The sequence below is a fragment of the Carlito syrichta genome, unplaced genomic scaffold (genome assembly GCF_000164805.1).
Source record: "Carlito syrichta isolate Samal-C Ts95f unplaced genomic scaffold, Tarsius_syrichta-2.0.1 Scaffold315797, whole genome shotgun sequence".
Lineage (NCBI taxonomy): Eukaryota > Metazoa > Chordata > Mammalia > Primates > Tarsiidae > Carlito > Carlito syrichta.
The window spans coordinates 122,112-142,041 of NW_007259893.1; the positions used below are offsets into that span (position 1 = coordinate 122,112).

The window sequence follows — 19,930 nt, forward strand, 5'->3', positions numbered from 1 at the left end:
CCAAGTTGCCCAGGTGGGTCTCGAACCCGCGGGCTCAGGCAATCCACTGGCCTCAGCCTCCCAAAGTGCTGGGCTGACAGGCTGAGCCACCGAGCCCAGCGGGAGTATGACTTTTAAACAAATGAGCAGACTGTTGATTGTAAGGCAGATACACATCCCAGAAGGCCTCAGAATGCTGACTGTCTCTCAGTTCTGCCCAATTTCCACGAACAGAGGGTGGCTCTTCCCACGAAAGAGTGCCTTCCACTTTTCTCTCTAGTCGGGGTGACCAGTATGGTGTCATTCCGTGTGCTGATCGAGCAGCATATGTCCCAATCAAAAAATGTACCTTTCTTTGTTAGTAAGAGTTTAGCGTGCTGCAGGCCTGATCTCCAAACGGTTTTCCTCTTCAAGGCACTGACCAGCACTGTGTGGATGAATTTGACCCTTTCTCAGGAGACCTGAACGTTGAGTTTCTGCAGCTGAATAAACTGGTTCTCTCCTGTTTGGAGCCATGCTGAGATTCCAAGAGGCTGCGAGGCGAGGGAGTGGGCCCAGGGCTGTTCCCGAGTGCCCAGAGACCTTGATTGCAAGAAGATACATGCTTCAGCAGAAGCTTGGCAGTGGGAGTTTCGGAACTGTCTATCTGGTCTCCGACAAGACAGCAAAACACGGCGAGGAATTGTAAGTAGAAATGCTTCGTGCAGACCTCGACTTGGCCGTCCTGCCTGTGCCGCCTTTAGCTGGTTAAGAGCTCAGAGTGAGGTCCACTTTGCTCTTCCAGACGAAGCAGGAACTTAGTAAAGATGGGAAGCTTTTTCATAGAAGGCTTCTAAAGCCACTTCAGCCGGTGGACGCAGAGGAGGAAAACGGGGTAGACTGTGTGAAAATAAGATTTGTATGCAGACCACAGTCTCAGAGACAACATTGGGGCTTCCACCTAACCTGATTGGAGCTTTTATTTCCTTGAGTTGGAGTCACACTCTGTCACCCAGGCTGGAGTGCAGTGGCATGCTCATGGCCACTGCAGCCCAGCCTCGACCTGCTTCAGCCTTCCAAGTAGCTGGAACCACAGGTGTGTGCCACCATGCCTAGCTAATTTTTTTATTTATTGTAGAGATGAGGTCTCGCCAAGTTGCTCAGGCTGGTCTTGAACCCCTGGACTCAGGCAGTCCTCTCGCCTCCGCCTTCCAGAGTACTGGGATTACAGGTGTGAATCGCCACACCTGGCCTGAAACTTCTTGAATAAGAACCTAAGAAGCGTTCCTATGACTGCATTTTTAGAAGTGTTATGAAATGCAGATAAACAGTAATTCACATATGAGCTGAATAGGACGTACCACAGGAAATAGAGTGTGAATTTTCATAGGCTTTTCTGTGGAGGAGATTTTCAAAATCTGTAGCCAGAAAGCTTCCAGTTGGGTCCTTAGACCAGGAGAGGCTCCCGTTTAAAAGCAGCTTACGTGATGCTCTTGCTGCCACCTGTCCTTTGACTTGGGTTAGATCCTATGAACAGTCCTAAGTAGGGAAACGCTGTTGGTGCTTTTAGACGACACTGCCTCCCTTACAGATACACCTTCGTTTGGGGCTTGAAGTCTGTTGAACTTGCTGCTGTGAAAAGCGACTCGGAACTGGAGTGTGGAGAAGCAGCAAGTGTGAGAAACCCAGGAGGGAGAGAGCCGGGGGAAGGAGGAGCCAAGAGGCCCCCAGCCCTGGAGGCCCCAGGGCATCCCGCCTTCGGCTGTGTGTCCAGCGGGCTTGGCCTCTCTCAGTCTTCAAGCGTCACTTTTCACAGCAGCAAGTGACGCGTAAGTGTGGATTTAACATCAGGGTGGGAAACGCTTTCCTACTTCTTCACGTGTCATGTGCGGCAAGGGGCCCTTCCCTCATGCCTCAGAAGACGGAGGCCTTCCCAGGACAGAGCAGGGCCCCTGAGTACAGGAAGGTACAAGCCTTCCCAGAATAATGGAAGAGTGTTGGGAGCCAACATCTATAGCTACATGGCTGAGGCCTGTAAAGGCCCATCTGGAAGATCGCCTCTGACATAGGATATCAGTTATACCTATGATATTGGTGTGTGATTAGTGACCAGTGTGCATACATGGCAGTAAAACTTATAAGTAAATCTCTATGCACCTGATGGAAAGTTGCATAGCAGAATTATTTTTCATGACCTTGTCCCTTCTAAGTTTTACTTCTTTCTAGATATTTTTTAACTTCTATTTCCTGGTAGACTGGTTAGTTAACTCTTGTTCCCAAAGGCAGTTTCTCCTAGGATTAAGATTAGAAACTAAGTTACCATAATAGTTTTATTGCCCTGCCTCTAGCCAGGCAGGACGTTTTTCTAGTTTCGTTACATGCCAAAACTCCGTTTGCTTCAGCCCGTGGTCATTGTCATGGTAACCGTGCAGCCCATTATCCAAGAGTGTGACAGCTACTATTTGATTTTTAGAATAGACTTGTTTGAGTAAAACATACATTTAAGACGATACAATTTCCATCGAAAAGATTTAAACAGTAATAAGCATTCATAGAAAACTTTTAAGTTCTGTTTAAGCTTTTAAGTTTCCTTTTCTCAGATTATGACTTTAGTTCCTGTTCCTGTAGGCCAATTTTAAGATCCTTTGATTAGTATACCGAAATTTTCCCTGTTTTTGCTTCTAATATGACAATAGGAAATTTTACACGTAGCCATGTATTAATGTACTAGGAAAAAAGATTTAAGTTTTGGGTTAAAGTCCAATCACTAGATCATATAAAAATTAAAGTTTAGGGTTATGAAACTCATATAAGTCATAGTAAGGAATAAGATTTGAATTAATTGTTATAGAATTACAGGGCACTATGTTGAGTCATAATAGGTTAATGGAATAAATAAAAATTAAGTCATTTAAGTAAACTTAGAGATTATAGTGTTAAGTTGATAATATCAACCGTTAAAAAATATTAGGAGTCAGTGAACTTGGATTGAACCTAGAGTTAACTTAGAAAGTTTTTGTATTAATCAGGGTTTAGAACAAAGAGTATAATATGCATGATTTATTGAACACTATGGAAGACATTTTTGAACAATTGAAATTGTGCACCTGTGACCTTGATGTGAGTTTTTTGTGAAGCATGTCAGGTATCATGGAGTTTGAATTGTCTGCTTGGAACTTGCAAGTCTCGTGATGGTCTTGTGATGCATAATTTGTAAACCGCAATATACATCATGGAGTTTGTACGCCCCCAGTAAATAATTATCACACTGCTAGAGGGTATAGAAAATGGTATATAAGTTGGAAAAGGTTTGAATAAACTTGGCTTCAGTCCTGATCAGACTGTTCCCAGACGAACTGCCTCCGAGTGGTCTCTTCTCGCCGTCTCCTGATTCTCCGGTGCGGGTCCTAACCCTTCCCTCCAAGGTCGGAGCGGGACTCCGACAGAAGAGTCCTTCTAGCACCATAAGATAAGCGCTTTCTTGGAAGATGTATGTATGGAAGGAATGTAGCTCCCAATCTGCAGTGCGCATGTGCAACTCTGCTGCAAATCTGAGCTGTGAAACACCCGATTAGCCTGTGTGTTACTAACATGCGAGGCTTCTTGGGGGGTCATGGGAGCTAAAGTTGTATACGAGGCAATGCCCCCCTGCGCTCGGGGCCCAGCCTTTGGATGTGAACCCGCTGAGCCGGTGTTGGCACGAATAAAACTGCTTCCTGGGCTCGGTGTCCCGACTCTCTCTGTAAAATCCTGCCACACCTGGACCCGCAAAGGCAAATGGTACCACTTTGTTTTGAAAGTCAACCGTTTCAGTGGCCTCCATGCCTGGAATTTTCCAAAGTTGTACTTTTCTGGAATTCCTAGCTGTTCGCCAATTCACTGTGACTTCTGCCGAAAAGGATTTCTCCCCAAATCCTGGAGTCTCTCTAGTGATTTGGAATAGGACAGCACGTCTCTGCCAACCACGAGGGAGCCTTTAGGAGTAAGACCTGCCTGACACAGGATGTATAAAGATACGTAGTAGGACCGTTTCCCATTTTGTTTTTTCCTAATTGGGAATATGAAGGATGTTAAGAAAATTCACTTGAGCGCTACAAAGTTGATTCAGAGGATGTCAGGTGAGATGCATGAAGATCCAACTTGAAAGCTTTAGATTTAAGATAATGAGTGAGTGAAAGAGAGAGATTGATTGAGCGTTTCGTCTTTTCTAGAAAACAATGAAACATTTGGTCACGTTTGCTCACGCCAGTGCCTGCATGGCCGCAGTGGGTGGGAGCTGCCCGTAGACACACTCTGTTTTCTACGGTAGCCGTGTTCCTGCTCTCCCTGCTGCCCCACACCAGTGGCAGCAAACGTCCCGCTACCTCCCTGCCTCTGTGGACATTTGCTGTTGGAGTTCTTTGCTGAAGTCAGAAGAAGCGTGAACGTGAGCACTCACAGCGGCCTGGAATGCTGGCAGGAGGCAGGCCGGTGTCCTCGCCGAGTCCACGGCTTTGGGGGTGAACACGCCAAGGAGCGGGCTGGGCCTGTCCTTCACTGGGAGCTCAGGGTCGGGCCTGTTCCTGTCTCAGCTGTGGTCTTCCCATCTGCAAGTGGGCGAGCCCTTCACAGGACCTTAATAAAATTAAAGGAGCTTCCTGCCCACTTATATAAGGTGTAGATATCACGTTGCCTTACACATAATTGTCACTCAGCAACAGCCCAGATTCATCTTAATTGTGAGCAACCCAAGTTAAAGGAATAATTCAAGGAAACCTCATACAACTAGATAATCACCGCCCAGCGACTGCAGCTGGAACCCACTGCCAAATGGAGGCTTTTCTTTTGCATTTGACTTTTAAAAGAGAAAAATCTCCCAAACAAAGCAATACTAGACACATGATTTTAAAAAGTTCTTCAGGGATCTTTCTTGAGATTGTCACCATTATTTTGTTATTTATTCTTTCATGTCTTTATGGCTTTCCAAAAAATGGAAGCTTTTAACTGTGTAAGAGATCAACCTTTCCATGATTATTACGTTTACGACAGGCATAGAGACAGGAAACTCAGCTCACAAGTGTTTTTTGAGTCCCCCTTCCCCAGAGAGTTGAGAGTTGACCCTTTCGTTTGTGAACCAAGCACATTATAGCACCACTCGTCCAGCAATCTGGTTAGGTTTTAAATTCTGCTTTACTCTGGACCACAGACACAGGGAGTCGGTTAATGCTAGAGGCAGGTAGAAGATGAACACTCTCTAAGGAGATGTCTGTAATGGGACGAAAGCCGCTCCCTTGCTAGATCAGAAGATCTGACTCTCTTGTTTTGCAGACACACCCTAACTCATTGAGCTTGAGAGGAGCATGTATCGTCCCTTTGCAGGTCAGACTGTCCCCTGGCATCAGTGTTAGAGGAGTGACTCAGGCAGTCCATGAATCTAAGTCGGTCAGCCTGTAGGACGCGTGTTTCCAGCGCCCATGAAGCCCAGGTCCATGCAATGGACGCTTCTGGCTCTAATCAAAGGGCTGGTCAAATGCAAGGGCTGTGCATGCATAGTACTTCTGCCTGTCCCAGCCGAGGATCGCAATTTATCAGTTTGCCGCTTGGGGGCATCACTCTCCCAGTGACGCTTTGCCTGGAAGGAACTTTAATTACAGTGAAAATACCACACGGCTTTACATTTTTATTGACTTTCCGAATTAGCTGTGGGATTAAAGTAAAAGCTACAGGCATTCCTCTTGATTTATGCATGCTTGGAGGGAGTTTGCTTTTTGGCATAAATATTTGGCTTTTCTTTTTTGGTGACTGCAGAATAAAATCAAACTGCTAAAAGGAGTGGTGAGTGAGAGGTTTTTCTTCATTGTGCGTCATGAAATCCATAGCACGTTTGAGAATGTTTTCTTTCACAGTCATAGACACTCTGGTCTAATGGTTGTAATTACGTCGTCATGGTCCTAAAAAGATGGATCTAGTTCTTATTCGTTTGGTTTTATATTGCTGAGCTGTCAAAGTATCCTCTCTCTCTCTCTTTCATTTTTTGGCAAGCCCCAAAGGTGTTGATGAGCCGGGAGTTAACTCTGGCCCCCAGCGCAGTGCATGTCATTTAACAGAAGAGAGACGCTAAGCAGGCCGGCTTACCCTGAAATACGTGATTAACTTGCTGTTAATGAACCACAGCTGCAGTGGGTTTCAGCGTTCATCTTACAGAATGCTGGATATGACTTTGAAAAAACCGTTTCATCATGTTTATGACGGTGACCTTCCTATGCGGAGTTGGTTTCTGCTGTGGTCTGTTTCAGTCTGTCAACTATCAAGTACTGAGTACAAGTTAAGTATTAAACCAGGGAGGAGGCTGAAGCCACGGGAGATGCAGCCCAGCCCTCAGGAGCGTCCAGTCTAGAAGAGACAGAACTGACGTGCAGAAAGCCGCTGGCAGATGGCGCAAGACGGCACTTAGGGAGAGAGCTGGGGTGGCCACGCCAACTCCCTCTCTAGCTGAACACGCCGGCTGTTATCTTAGACAGCTTGAATGTTTCCCCTGGTCTTGCCCATGTAAAGCCCCAAACACTCCACCCTTAACTTTGATCCTACACCTTGACCTTTGCCCCGGCACAGCCAGCTTGATATTGACCTTTGCCCCAGTACTACCAGCTTGATAAACATGGATGAGTTTCCTCTCCCCAGAGGACATTTTTCCTAGTCTCACTTGTCCACAACATGAGATGAGGACCAGAAGTTAAGTAGGAAAAGCTTCCAAGTCCTTGAAGAAGTGGTCTAAGCCCACATTTGAGGCCAAGCTCTTGCCTGCTTGGAGACCTCTTGGGTCCATACGGGAGAGGGTGGATTTTTAAAAGTCCTTGCAAGCTGATTTGCCACCCGGCTGTAGAAACAGAATGGAGGAGAGGGGGCCGAGAGTTGATGCTGGAACGAGCCGTACTGACCACAGAGGGGCGTGGTCTTGGGCCTTAAGAGTAAGGGAGGTGGGAAGTCATGAAAAGGCAATGAAAAACCCAAGAACCCAAACAGTCTGGGTCCCTGATCGTAAAACTGAGAAGCTCTCTCTACCCCAGTCTCTCTTAAGGGCACCTCAGACTTACAGCCCCGTCCCAAAGTGTGGTATTGAGACAGAACCTGTGGAGTTCCAGTCTCCAGTGAGCAGGGCCTGAGTTGGGGGAGGAAATGAGAAAGAAAACAGGAGGCAGGTGGATTGGGAGGGCTCTCTCTCGGAGAGGTGAGAGCTGCTTATTTTCTTAGCATGCCTCTTATACAGGGCAAAACCACACAAGCAGGATATGCCTTTAATGTTTAGTCTGTGTTCTCTAAGTTCAAAGCAAGGCTATAGTAAAAACAAGCAGCAGCTGGGCAAGGCGCACTTGGGGTCACGCCGCTCGGCTTTTCGCGGAATAACCGCCCAAGGGTGTGGGAGATGAAGGGAGATGAAGGCTTGCCTCCTTGAACAATAGCCGGGAACACGAGGACCTGGTCGGCCTATGCTCTGCTTTCCTTCAAGAATCAGCCGCTGGCACGGAGCCAAAGGGGGCCGGGGTCTTTGAGGGACAGAACCACAGTCGAGGCAGCACACTGGGATCGAGGCCTTCCCATATTGAGAGCCCATTCATTGGGTCGGACTTGGGAGGCGTCCAGGCGAGACGCACCTGTGGGTCCTCTGCCGTGACTTCCTCTGGGGCCCAGAACGAGGAGGCCCTTCCTTCGCTTCCTGGTGGACGTTCGAGAGAAGCTGGATGGCTCAGAAGTGAAAACACAACCAAAGCCAAGCAGGTGGAACGACCGGACAGCTGTTCGCCCTACCCAGGCGAAGGGTCTGCTCCTCGTGGCAGAGGTCGTTCCCTGTGGCTGTCTGCCTGGGAGCCTCAGGCCCTGTGTCTCTCTGTCTGCTGAGCTGCCATGGCTGCACACACACAGTTATCCTCAGGGTATCTCCTGTTCCTGTGTTCAAAGTCCTGTGTGTACCTTGTGCAAAAAGCGCAGGTGCGCATAAAGAAGCAGGAAAATCGTCTAGTATCCCAACTCCGACTTCCGGTCTTTTCTGTGTGCATTAGCAAGTATTCAGTCTTTTAAGAAAACATAGGGCGTTGGTCACAGCAGTGGCCTCAGGGATGGGGTATGGGAGGAAAAGGAGACTTCTCACAGAAGCCTTTTGTGCGTTTGGAATTTTGTACCAATTTTGTGTGCAAGATTGAAACAAAACCCACAGATTTTTTAAAGAGAGAAAAAAAAAACCCACATAATCATTCAACAAATACTGGTCACCTGCTCCTCAAAGAGCTTAAATCTGGTGGAGTAGCTCTTCATCTTGACTGAAGGGTGGAATCGCTCTGCTTAAGAAGCACGGAGGCCTGAGTCTTGCTCCAGTGAATTCTGTTTGGCTTGGAGCACGGCTAAGGATTTCGGAGAGCGTCCGGGGGATGTGATGCGTAGCTGGACCCGAGAGTATCAGTCTGGTGGGAGAGCAGGGCACTCATTTTCTGTGGTAAATAATGCCAGCAGCAACAGCTTGTGAAAGAAAAGGCTTGGCTTCCTTGGTCTGTGGTTGCAGGATGGGGCTGGGTGAAGCGAGGCTTCACTGAGCACTGTCCTTCCGGCTGAGATCTGAAGAATCATGTAAAAGCAGCCAGCGTTTTCATAGTTTTGAGGCCTGAGAGTTTGCATTCCCAGCAGCCATTGCTGCTGCCTGAGGACAAGACGCTTGTGATCACCGAACAGGCAGGGCGTGAGGGCGGCTTTGCTCAGTGTGGACGCCCCAGAGTGGAAGAGGCTTCCCGGAGGGCATCACTTCACATCCTGTTTTTAAGCACTAAAGTGCTAAGCATCTTTCGTGTTAGTGAAGACGCTTCTTGAAGGGCATCCTTTTAAATGCCTGCATGGCTGTCTCTTGCTTGGCTCCAGTGCCATTAGTGGCCTCTTGGTGGTATCCAGATCCTGGCACCTCTCTGGAGAAGTGAGACGATGCCTTGTGCCTTTGGCGTTCCCAGAGATTTGGCACAAAGACGGTGTCAGCTTGTCCCTTCTGTCAGTGGCGCAGCTGGGAACTGCCGAGGAGCGCGCTTCAGCCTCTGAGAAGGAACAGGCGTCCTGTGTCGCCCCGCTGAAGCACCTGTGAGCCAGTCGTGCACCACGGCCACAATGGCTGAGGGGCTCACTTGTAATTAGACGAGGAAGATTCATCCGTTTCCAGTTTATTTCTGGACACCTTGGGAGATGGAGACGCTGGTTTTCGTATTGCAGAGACTGCACTCCAAAACCTTTCTGTAGATGTTTCCATTGTTTATAAAAATGGATGTTGTTTCTTCTTGGAGAACAAACAAATTGATCTTTATAGCCTGACAATGTCAAAATAGTTAAAAATGAGGAATCGTTTTTACCGAAATGCATGGGTTTTATAATGCTAGACGTATGCTTTCAATAACTCGAATCGTGACCATAATTTCTGCCGTTTAATAGCTGATCAGCAAAGCTAGTGTTTACATTGCGCCTACTGACACCCACTGGTGGCCTTGCCTGTCTGATTTATTTACTCATGTTAGGATGTCCTTGCTTTCAGCTTTGAGTCATCGTAAGCATCGCAGGTGGAATGAGTCCAACACCGAGTTCAGTCTGTGCGTTCTTATTAAAGCCATTATTTCTGTGTCGTGTCCAGGAGCTCTCTCCAGGGGGCATCTGTGAGGCTGTTGGGTTATCGAGTGGGCGCATTCGGTTAATCGGATTCGGCAGCTTGTGCGGTGGAGAGCTACAGAAGCAATCTGGAGGAAACTAATGGCCTCTTTCCATTTTGCCCTGCCAGACCTCAAAACCGCTGTCTTCAGTTTTTACCTGTAGCTATCAGCTTTTTCAAGGCTCCAGTCTGATCTTTTAAGAGAAGGTAGAACACGAAAGCGTGTTAGCATCGTTGTTAAGGTCTTTTCCAGGTCCTTGGGGACCTTGGGCTTAGGCTCCTCCAGGTACGCCTAGAAAGGGGGCGTTTGAACTTGGACTTCACTTTGGCTATTGCCAGTTCTCCGCCCGTGACAAGGTCACGCCTGTGAACCTCTGGCCATCTTGCGTGAGGTTGGGAGATGGGAGGCTAGAGAGAGAAGGCGGTGGGGGGCGGCACACCGTGGTCATGAAGTCCGTGTCTCCCGGTGCCCGCTGTCCCTGGCTGCGTTGCTGTGGGTCACCCTAAGAGGGGCCGGCCCGTGTGCTTCTTCTCTGGTCTGAACGTTTGCAGGTGAGAGGTGGCTGACAGGTAAAGCCCTCCAGGGTGAGCGGCATGCAGGGGAGCCCTCCGTGCCTTGGCGGCCTGGGCGGGGACCCAAAAAAGCCTCTGAAGACCAAGTCACCAAGAAGCGTTTAGGGATCCTTTATTTTTTTTAATTTAAATTTTTTTTTGAGTCAGAGTCTCACTCCATCGCTCTGCGATCCTTCTACCTCAACCTTCCAAGTAGATGGAACGACAGGCACATGCTACCATGCCCGGCTAATTTTTAAAAAAAATTTTATTGTAGAGACGAGGTCTTGCCAAGTTGCCCGGGCTGGTCTCGAACCCAAGGGCTCAGGCAGTTCTCTCTCCTCGGCTTCCCAAAGTGCTGGGATGACAGGCTTGAGCCACTGCGCCTGGCCTCAAAGATCCTTTAAAAAAAATCCCCCTTTCTCACCTTACGATTGAGAGAAAGCGAAAGTGTTGTAGACATGTCAGTGTTGACAGTCAGAGTCTGTACAGTTGTGGAGGCGTGTCTGTTCCATCTCCAGACTTGCAGCTTAAACCCCTGGCCTGCCGCCTCTGCTCCTCCGGTCACGGTCGTGGCGAGGGGCGAGTGGGGAAGCCCGTGGCTTTGCTGACGCCGGGTGGTGGAAGGCAAGCTTCACTTGGTGCCACGAGATGGGGAGTGACCCAGCTGTTTTAGCAAGTCATAATGAGAATGTAATCAGACATGCAGGGCCCTGTACACCATTGCCGTTGACCGCCCTAGGTTTTTAAAGTGCAAGGTCTGCGCGTGAAGCCTGCTGTTTTGAATGTTATGGTGTCTCAGTTATTCAGTCAGTCAGACACACGTTAGGATGAGTACAAAACAGGAGTGGGTGTAGGCTAGTTTGAGGGACTTTTCTTCACCCCAAAAGGACATTTTTCAGTGAGCCGAATTGTGGTAAAGACAAGCTGAGGCTTAAGAGGACCCAGAGAAGCCTTGGTGAGCACATGCAGGCTTTGGTGGCTGACGAGTATCAGAACCGTCCATCAGAAGAGCAGCCCACTTTAACTTCCTGACCCCAAGGCTGCGAGACGCCCTCAGGAGTGTCTGCGGCTCGGCCTTCTGCCGTCGGCTTGTCTCGGCCTCCTTGGGAGGACATTCCTCCCGGCCTTGGTGCGTCCGGCGTCTTGGTGTTCTGCCTGGTGGCCGCAGGCCCCTCCCTTCACCACTGCCCACCCCAGCAGACTCGGCTGACGGGCCTCTCTTGCTCAGTGTGTTCCTTCGACACTGATCCGGCTCCTTGTCTTGGCGCGCACGCTCACCCAGAGGCAGGCATGGGCAGTTTGGGCAGCATGCAACTTCAGGCCTCTTTTGAGCAGACGTCTTGGTTGCGAGATCACCGGCTTCTCGATAACTTCCAATGAGGTACATGTGTGATTTGAACTTCGAAGCAACGAGAAAGGTCTAACTCTCAGGTTAAAATTATTCTTCAGCTCAGTTTATCACACCTGAACGGATTTTCCGGGGGAAAAGTTTAGTTGCTGTGCCATCCGTGTCTAAATGGTGAACTTGGAGTCACTGACATAACTTAGAAGTCCACGAGAGAGGGGAACGACAGCTCTCATGTTAGTGACAGTTTCATGGTCAGTTATTCCTAAGCGTAGTTTTTGGAAGGCATGATTTGTAAATTTAAGTTTTTGTGGGAAATAAACATCGCTGACAGCAAATGTCTAAAAAGTAGTGTGCGTACTCCACTAGTTGTGCATTGTGTACATAATTTCATGTAGCGTTAAAAATAAGAGTTACTATTTTGTGACTCTCAGGGTTTTAGAATGCTGGAAAAGTGAATTTCCATTCTGTAGCCTAACCAGAACACGTGACTTTTTATTTCTTAGCTGCATCTGTAGGGTGTTGCCGGACAGTCCTGAGCGCGAATGAGTAGTTCGGAGCTGGTGACTTGCTGGAGAGCGTACTAGTCCGGCAGTGCTGTGTCTACGTAGCTTGGTGGAAAAGCAAGCCCTGGGTGCGAGGGAGCATCTGGGGATGCTGGATATTCTCACTATCCTGATGGGGTCAGGTTTGTGCATGTGCATCAGGATTTGTCAAAGTGAACCTTAAAATATGCGTAGCAGGTGGTACGCATTTGGGTGATGGTCAACTCTGGCCTTTTCCTTTGCCTTGCCAAGTCCCTGACTTTTCACGTGATTTCCTTTCCAACCTGGCTGTGGCATAACATCGCACACCAGGTAAAGAAGGAAAGCCAGCACGTTTTGTGACCCTGCCATGCTGCCTTTTGGGGACTCTGGGTACCTTTCCAACACGCGCCTGCTCCCTGAAGTCTGCTGCCACCGTGAAGCTTCATCTACATGGCAAGAAACCGGGTTCCTTTGCTATTCCTCGTGCTCCCGTTTTCTTGACTGCTTTCAAAATTCCTTAGCTGTCTCTAGCTGACGAGTTGTCAGCCAGGACACCTTTGAATCCACCTCTGCCCTTTGCACCGCCCCCTCCCATCCCCGCCCTTGGACATGTCCTGCCTTCCTGGACAGAAACAGGGTAAAGCTCAACATGTATTGATTTATGGTTTCTTGAAACTTCGGCTCTCCTATGTTGTATAGAACCAAGCTGCAATCCAGTCACGGTGGGCACATGTCCTCAGGACCTCCGGGGAGGATGCCACAGGCTAGGCCACTGGCTTTTGGCCCAGAATAAACTGTCTCACATATTTTACGGAGTTTGGCATCTTTTGTCAAGGATTAATTTTTGTCAGGATTACAAGAAAGATTGATATTTGTGTCTAGAAAGTGCAGACTCCATACCTGACATCTGAAACCTGCAAGATCATTAAACAGGTCAAATCTGCCATGATTAAGGAAACTCATTTTGAAATTTGGTAGTTGAAGCTGTGTGTTGCTTTTTAATCTCAGGTTCATGTCAAGACACCTTATTGATTTTAGTTCAGAGGGAAAAATAATAGGCTTTTGTTTTTGATGACCTTTGCTGGGAAAGTGAAGAAGGAAGGTCAAAACGTATTGGGTAATGCTGCCCTGCATGCTAGGTTTCACAACCTTCTGAGAGTGGAAAATTTGGAATATTGAATCTGTGATTAGAATGTGTTTGGGTGTCGGTTTTCTCAATGTCTCTCACATGCAGCCATCACTTTGCATTTTAATTGAAATTGGTTGATGCTTCTACTTCCCCATCAGTTCGAGTCTGGAACCCTTTAAAGCTTGACCACTGCCCCCTTTCCTTGGGGGGGCGGTTTATGGGAGACGCGGGCCCACCAGCCCTCGTGCCTTCTCTCCCACCTGCTCCCACGTCTTTTTTCTCTCACGGGCCTCGTACACATGCATGTTCTCTGGGCTTTCAGACAAGGTCAGCAACTCACTTTTTACAGTACTGGATCCGCTATTTGGTGATCAGCTGCTTTTAATTTATGCTGCTGTTTCAAAGATATTTCGGTGCGGCGATTATTGAGCTACTTAAACTACTATTAAGTAGTTTCTATTATTTTTAGAATGGTTTTAGAAATAAAAATTACAAGAAGGATTAGTGATGTGACTTGCAAGACAGTTTAACATCACTTAGGAAGTGAAACATTTGGATGCTCGATATGAATCGGACTCGACACATATCTGAACTGTGTTTTAAGTAAGGCTTACTGTCTAAAGGACTTGCATGACAGACTTAAAGAGGGTGAGCATATATTAAACAGGTTTTGAAAACTGAGAACAGTAGATCATGTGCCCCCAAGTAAAGTTTATTTTGCCATTATTTTGCTAGCTTGCAATATTGTAAGAACTCCGTGTGTGTGTGTGTATGTGTGTGCGCGTGCGCACGCGTCTATGTGTCTATAAGTCTGCATTTTTGATCAGACAGTTTTTAGTTGGGCACTAGTGTCAGCTGGTAGCAAACACCCTGGTCTAATAGATGGAGAGGCCAGAGCCCAGTAATTTTCAGCATCGTTTGGACAGGCACTAGAAGCACTCAGTGGGGACTTCTGCTTTATAAAAATTCAAAAGGCATGAGTATGGCTCCTCATTGAAGAGCCCACACTGAGAGCACACACTACCTCTGCCCCTGCAGCATGGGGCCCTTGCGGGGTGTTCTCCCTCATTTGCAGCTGCCTCTGGCTCCTGTTATGCCGTTAACAGACACGCTCCAGGGTTCCTTGGAAACTGTGTGCCTACCTAAATAATTGATCACCCGGTGATTAATGATTCACAATTCATTATTACAACAGAAATAAAATCTAGAGGTGGAATCATCCTGCTGCTTATGAATATCCAACAGCTCATCAGGAGTTTGCAGCCGGGTTCTAAGTCCCTGTGCGCCCCGCTGCCTGTCTGCTTCTCTGAAGGGCCTCCACGGAGAACAGCCTTCTGGGACAGAGTCGGGAGCAAAGACAGCAGGGACACATGGCTCCTGCTGGCCGTCCGGCCTTGGTTTGGCTCTTCACGCTGCTTGTCTCTTGAGTCCTGGCCTCATTTACACCTGGAATAAAGCTTCGGCTTGAGAGCACGTGGGAGACGTCTGTGGCTCTGTGGGTGTATTAAGCCATTCTTAGGAGGCCCGTGGGCTCTGAGACTCACTCTCAGAATCTCTTTTCCGGGGAAAAAGGCAGCTGCCTGCAGGCTGTTTCCTTGACACTGATCGTCCAGGGCTTGCGTATTCTATCAGGCAGAGTAGAGTTGTATCTGAGTTGTGTTTTCTCCATCTGCTGGATCATGCCTTTCGTATAAAAATGCCATGTACTTTTCACATACATTGTATAGAAAGCATTTTAGTAAAAGCTGTATGAAAACATAGCCCAAAGAAGCCTGATTTTTAAAACTCAGGAAATACCGTAGAAGATTGCTTGGCTCAAGCCTGACTGTTTATTGTTTTACGTAATCTCCAGGCTTTAAAAAAGGCTGGAAATAGTTGGAGCATTTTAATTCCAGGTATGCTGGGTTACAAAGCAGGTTTGCCTTTGGGGTTTCTTGCCTCCCAGCCGATTGGCTTTCCACGGGACTCCCTGGCACTAGGGGGTGGGCATAGCCCTGTGACACTCCGCATTCTGGCTTGCCATTTCAGTGTTGTGGCACTTTCTCTGTGGTCGCTTCCAAAATAAGTTAGTACTGATTTTGAGCATAAGAAACCCAAGACACTGAGGTTAACATTGCCGTGTCTAAAATACCCAAGCTTGCAGATAAAGATCCCAAAGTGCTGAACGAGTATTTTTTTTGGTGGCGATTCCAGAGTTTTCTGTATTGATGTTGGTTCCCCAAATGCAATGAAGGCTAAATGTTCAAGCAAGTTTTAAATGGCCTAAGCCCTTAATACCATTCACACAGGCCCACACATGATGTCTCAGTTAAGCCTCCAATCAGTAGCTCAATGTGGATGGATGTTCTTGTACTATAGTGAAAATATACGAGTAATATTTAAACATATTTTTTAAGGTATTCATTTTCAATTTAATTTTTTGAGTTGGGGGTGTCTCACTGTGTTGCCCAGGCAGGCCAGTCTTGAACTCCTGAGCTCAAGTCGTCCTCCTGCCTCAGCCTCCCGAGTACTGGGGCTACAGGTACACACCACCACTCCTGACTTTTTACGATCTTAAGAGAAATGTGACTGTGTCACGGAGTAGAGTATAATTTTTGGTAGGTTATGCATTCGCATGCCTCAAAACCTATAAAAAGGTTTACTGTGCAATGTTTTCTCTCGCATGCTGATTTTGTAACCCCAGAGTTTCCCAAAGTCTTTTATCAGTGTGAGGAGGTTTTTGACAGACTCCCTGTGATTTTTTAGTTATGGAATCCTATCGTCCACAAAGAAGGATAGTTAACGTCCTCTTTTCCTATTAGGATACCCGTGATTTCCTTCTGTTGCCTGATTGCTCTGGCTAGGACTTCCAGCACTGTGCTGCTTAGGAGGGGTGAGAGTAGACAGCCTTGTCCGGTTCCAGTTCTGGGGGGGACTACTTCCAGCTTCTGCCCGAGGGCATGATGTTGGTGGCACGTCTGTCATAGATGGCTCTTGTTGTTCTTGAGAGATTTTCCCTCTGTGTCTAGGTGCTCAAGGGTTTTTATCAAGAAGCAATGCTGGATTTTGTCAAATGGTTTTTCTGCATCTATTGAGATAATTATGGGGTTCTTATATCTGCTAATATGCTGAATTATGTTTATGGCCTTGCAAATGTTGGACCGCCTGGGAATGAAGCCCACCTGGTCATGGTGGATGATTCTTGAAATGTGTTTTTGGATCCGATTTTCTAGAATCTTGTTGGGAATTTTTGTGTCTATGTTCGTCAAAGAACTTGGCCTGTAATTCTTTCCTTGTTGGGTCTTTGTCAGGTATCAGTAAGACGTTAGCTTCATAAAATGAGCCAGGGAATTCTATCCTTCTCGATTGCCTGGAACACTTTCAGTAAGATTGGTTTCAGCTCCTTCTTGTATATTTTGTAGCATCCATCTGGGAAGCCATCTGGTCCAGGGCTTTTTTTGGCAAGGAGATTTTTTATAACTGAGTCAATTTCCTGGATTGTTATTGGTCTGTTTAGGGTTTCAGTTTCTTCTGGTTTCAATCTTGGGAGTTTGTGTGACACCAGAAAATTCTCCATTTCCTTGACATTTTCCAGTTTATTTGCATACAGATGTTCATAATAATCTTGGATAATCCTTTAAGTTTCTTCAGGGTTAGTTGTGACATTGCCTTTTTCATTTCTAATTGTGTTTATCTGAACGCTCTCTCTCTCTCTCTCTCTCTTTAATCAATCTGGCCAGGGGTCTGTCAATCTTATTTATCCTTTCAAAGAACCAAATTTTTGTCTTCTTGATTCTTTCTGTGGTATTTTTGTCTTCTCTATCCTGCAATGGTACTTTATCTTAGCAATGTGGATTTTTCTACTGAAATTGGGATTTAGACGATCTCCTTTCTAGCTCCCTCAGGTGTCAGGCCTTTTACTTGTGATTTCTCTGTTTTTATGATGCGCACATGCAGTGCTATGGATTTCCCTCTCCTCACTGCTTTCGTGGTGTCCAGAGATTCAGATGTGTCTTTGTTGTCGTTTATTTCCAGGAATCTGTTTACTTCTGCCTTGTTTTCTGTGTTGATACAGAAGTTATTCAGCAGCATGTTGTTTAGTGTCCGTGTCTTTGTGTGTTTTAGGGGGCTCTTGTTGGAGGCAATCTTTATTTTTATGCCGCTGGGATCTGAAAAGATGCATGGTGCTTTTCGACCTTTGAAGTCTGTTCACATGTTCCACGTGCTGAAGACAGTTGCATTTCTATACACTGACAACAGGCGAGCTAGAAAGCCGCCGAAGGGAGCTAGAAAGCCAAGATCGTCTAAATCCTAATTTCAGTAGAAGAATCCACATTGCTAAGATAAAGTAGAATTGCAGGATAGAGAAGACAAAAACATCATAGAAAGAAAGAACCAAATGAAAAGCACAATCCCGTTAACAGCAGCCACACACACAAAATGAATTACCTTGGCTTCCATCTCACTGTAGAAGTGAAAGACCTTCATAACAGGAACTGCAAAATGCTGCTCAGAGAAGTGAAGGATGACACAAACAAATGGAAAAATATTCATGTAATGGAAGAATCAGTATAGTCAAGTTGTCCATCCTAACCAATGTCATTTATAGATGCAACACACTCACTACCTATCAAATTACCACATGCTTTTTTACAGACCTATAAACAGCAACACAGAAGTGCATCTGGAGACGAGAGCATGGATAGCCAAAGCAATCCTCAGCAACAGGAGCAAAAGTGGGACGTGTCACGGTTCCAGACTTTAAACTCCATTACAAGGCTATAGTAACCCAGACTGCCTGGTATTGGTACAGGAATAGGTAGATAGACCAATGGAACGGACAGAGATTCCAGAAGTAAAAATATGGCCCTTCAACCAACAGAAGAAAAGAAGACCATATTTAGCAAATGTTGATGGGCAAACTGGCTGACCACATGCAGAAGAATGAAACCGGACCTCTACCAATCACCATATACGAAAATCAACTCAACTCAAAATGGATCAAGGTCCTAAATTAAAGACCTTAAGCTATAAGAATTCCAGAAGTAAAATGTAGGAAACTCCCTTCTGGAGTAGTCAATGAATTCATGACCAAGTCCCCAAAAGCAAATGCTACAAAAACTAGATAGGTGGGACCTCATCAAACTGAAAAGTTTGCACAGCAAAAGAAACCATCAAGAAAGTAAAGACATGGCCCACAGAATGGGAACAAATATTTGAAAGTTATGCATCTGACAAAGGCCTAACATCCAGGATCTACAGGGTCTCAGACAGAGTGAAAGGAAAAAAACAACCCCATTAAAAACTGGGCTAAGAACATGAACAGACACTTCTCAATGGATGACATATAAGCAGCCAACAGACACATGAAAAAATGCTCAGCCTCACTTGTCATCAGAGAAATGGAAATTAAAACCACACTGAGATACCACCTAATTCCTGTTAGGAGGATGACCATCATTAATAAGTTTTAAAAAACCAAACAAAGCGCAAAAACCAAAAAAACAACAGATGCTGGGATGGGTGCGGTGAAAAGGGAACACTTCTACACTGTCGGTGGGAGTGCAAGCTAGGTCAGCCTCTGTGGAAAGCAGTGTGGTGATTTCCAAAAGAACTAAAAATTGAACTTCCACGTGATCCAGCAGTGTCTCTCCTGGGAATATACCTGAGGAACATTAATCACTCTACCAAAAACACACGTCTTTATTGTCCTCTATTCACGACAGCAAAAACATGGAACCAACCCTGGTGCCCATCAAAAGCGCACTGGTTGAAGAAAATGTGGTACATATCCACCTTGGAATATTATGCGACCGTAAAGAAAAGCAAAATCATGGTCTTCACAGCAACGTGGATGCAACTGGAGATCATCGAACTAAGTGAACCATCACAGAAGCAAAGAACAAGACCACATGTTCTCACTTCGTTTCAAGCGGGCCCCGGACACTAGTCGCAGCACAAGGGTGGGACCGGCAGTCACTAGGCACGGCTGGGGGACGAAGGGAGGGGGCAGGTGGCACCGCAGTGGGCTCCTGGTCCGCTGCCAAGGGAGAGAGGCCCACTGGAAGCCCAGACTTCACCTGGGCGCAGCCTGTTTGTGTGGCTGGTCCTCTCTTGAATCCCACGGCTCTACACACACACACACACACACACACACACACACACACACACACACACTCACACACCCACACCCACCCACGTACGTCTTCTCTCACCTTTGTCTCTTCTTCTGAGTTCTCAGTTCTCCTCTTCTTCCCCAAAAGGTAACCACTGTCACGAGTTTCCTATGGCTCCTTCCAGAATTGCCTTATGGAGACAGAAGCAACCTTAGAATATAGATTCTTATTTTCCCCCTTCTGATAAACGCTGACGTATCATGCACTTCTGTTTCCTGCGCTTTTCATGTGCCAGAATACCCTGGAGGTCTTTCCGTGTCGGTGCCCAGAGAGCTTCCCCATTCTTTTTTTAAACAGCCCTGTAGCGTGTTCCGGGGTATGGCTGTCGTACAGTTAACCACTTTCTGGTTGGTGTGCATTTGGATTGTTTTAAATTTTTTGTCATTGAAAACTACTGCCGCGAGTAACCCTGAACATCGGCCATTTCACACAGGTGCCACTACTTCTGGCATGAATTTTTATGGTAAGACATGAGATGTCAGAGCCCTGTCCTTTTTGACTGTGTCACTCCAGAGGTCTGAGTCGTCTGCTTTGGTTACAATGTGTGTCTTTTTCTTTTAAGAGAGAGAGAGCAAGAGCTCATATATCTCTGTGTGTACATAAACACCAAGC

The 19,930-nt window shown here is 46.7% G+C and overlaps 1 protein-coding gene across 1 annotated transcript in view; it reads left to right on the forward strand.

Moving 5' to 3' along the window:
• Positions 1–390: 390 nt before the first annotated feature.
• Positions 391–19,930, forward strand: part of NEK11 (NIMA related kinase 11) — a 49,991-nt gene continuing 30,451 nt past the window's right edge. Inside the window, exon 1 of the mRNA XM_021706561.1 lies at positions 391–663. Within this exon, the coding sequence (XP_021562236.1) occupies positions 494–663 (170 nt within the window). The 5' untranslated portion in view covers positions 391–493. The remainder of the gene's footprint in view (positions 664–19,930) is intronic.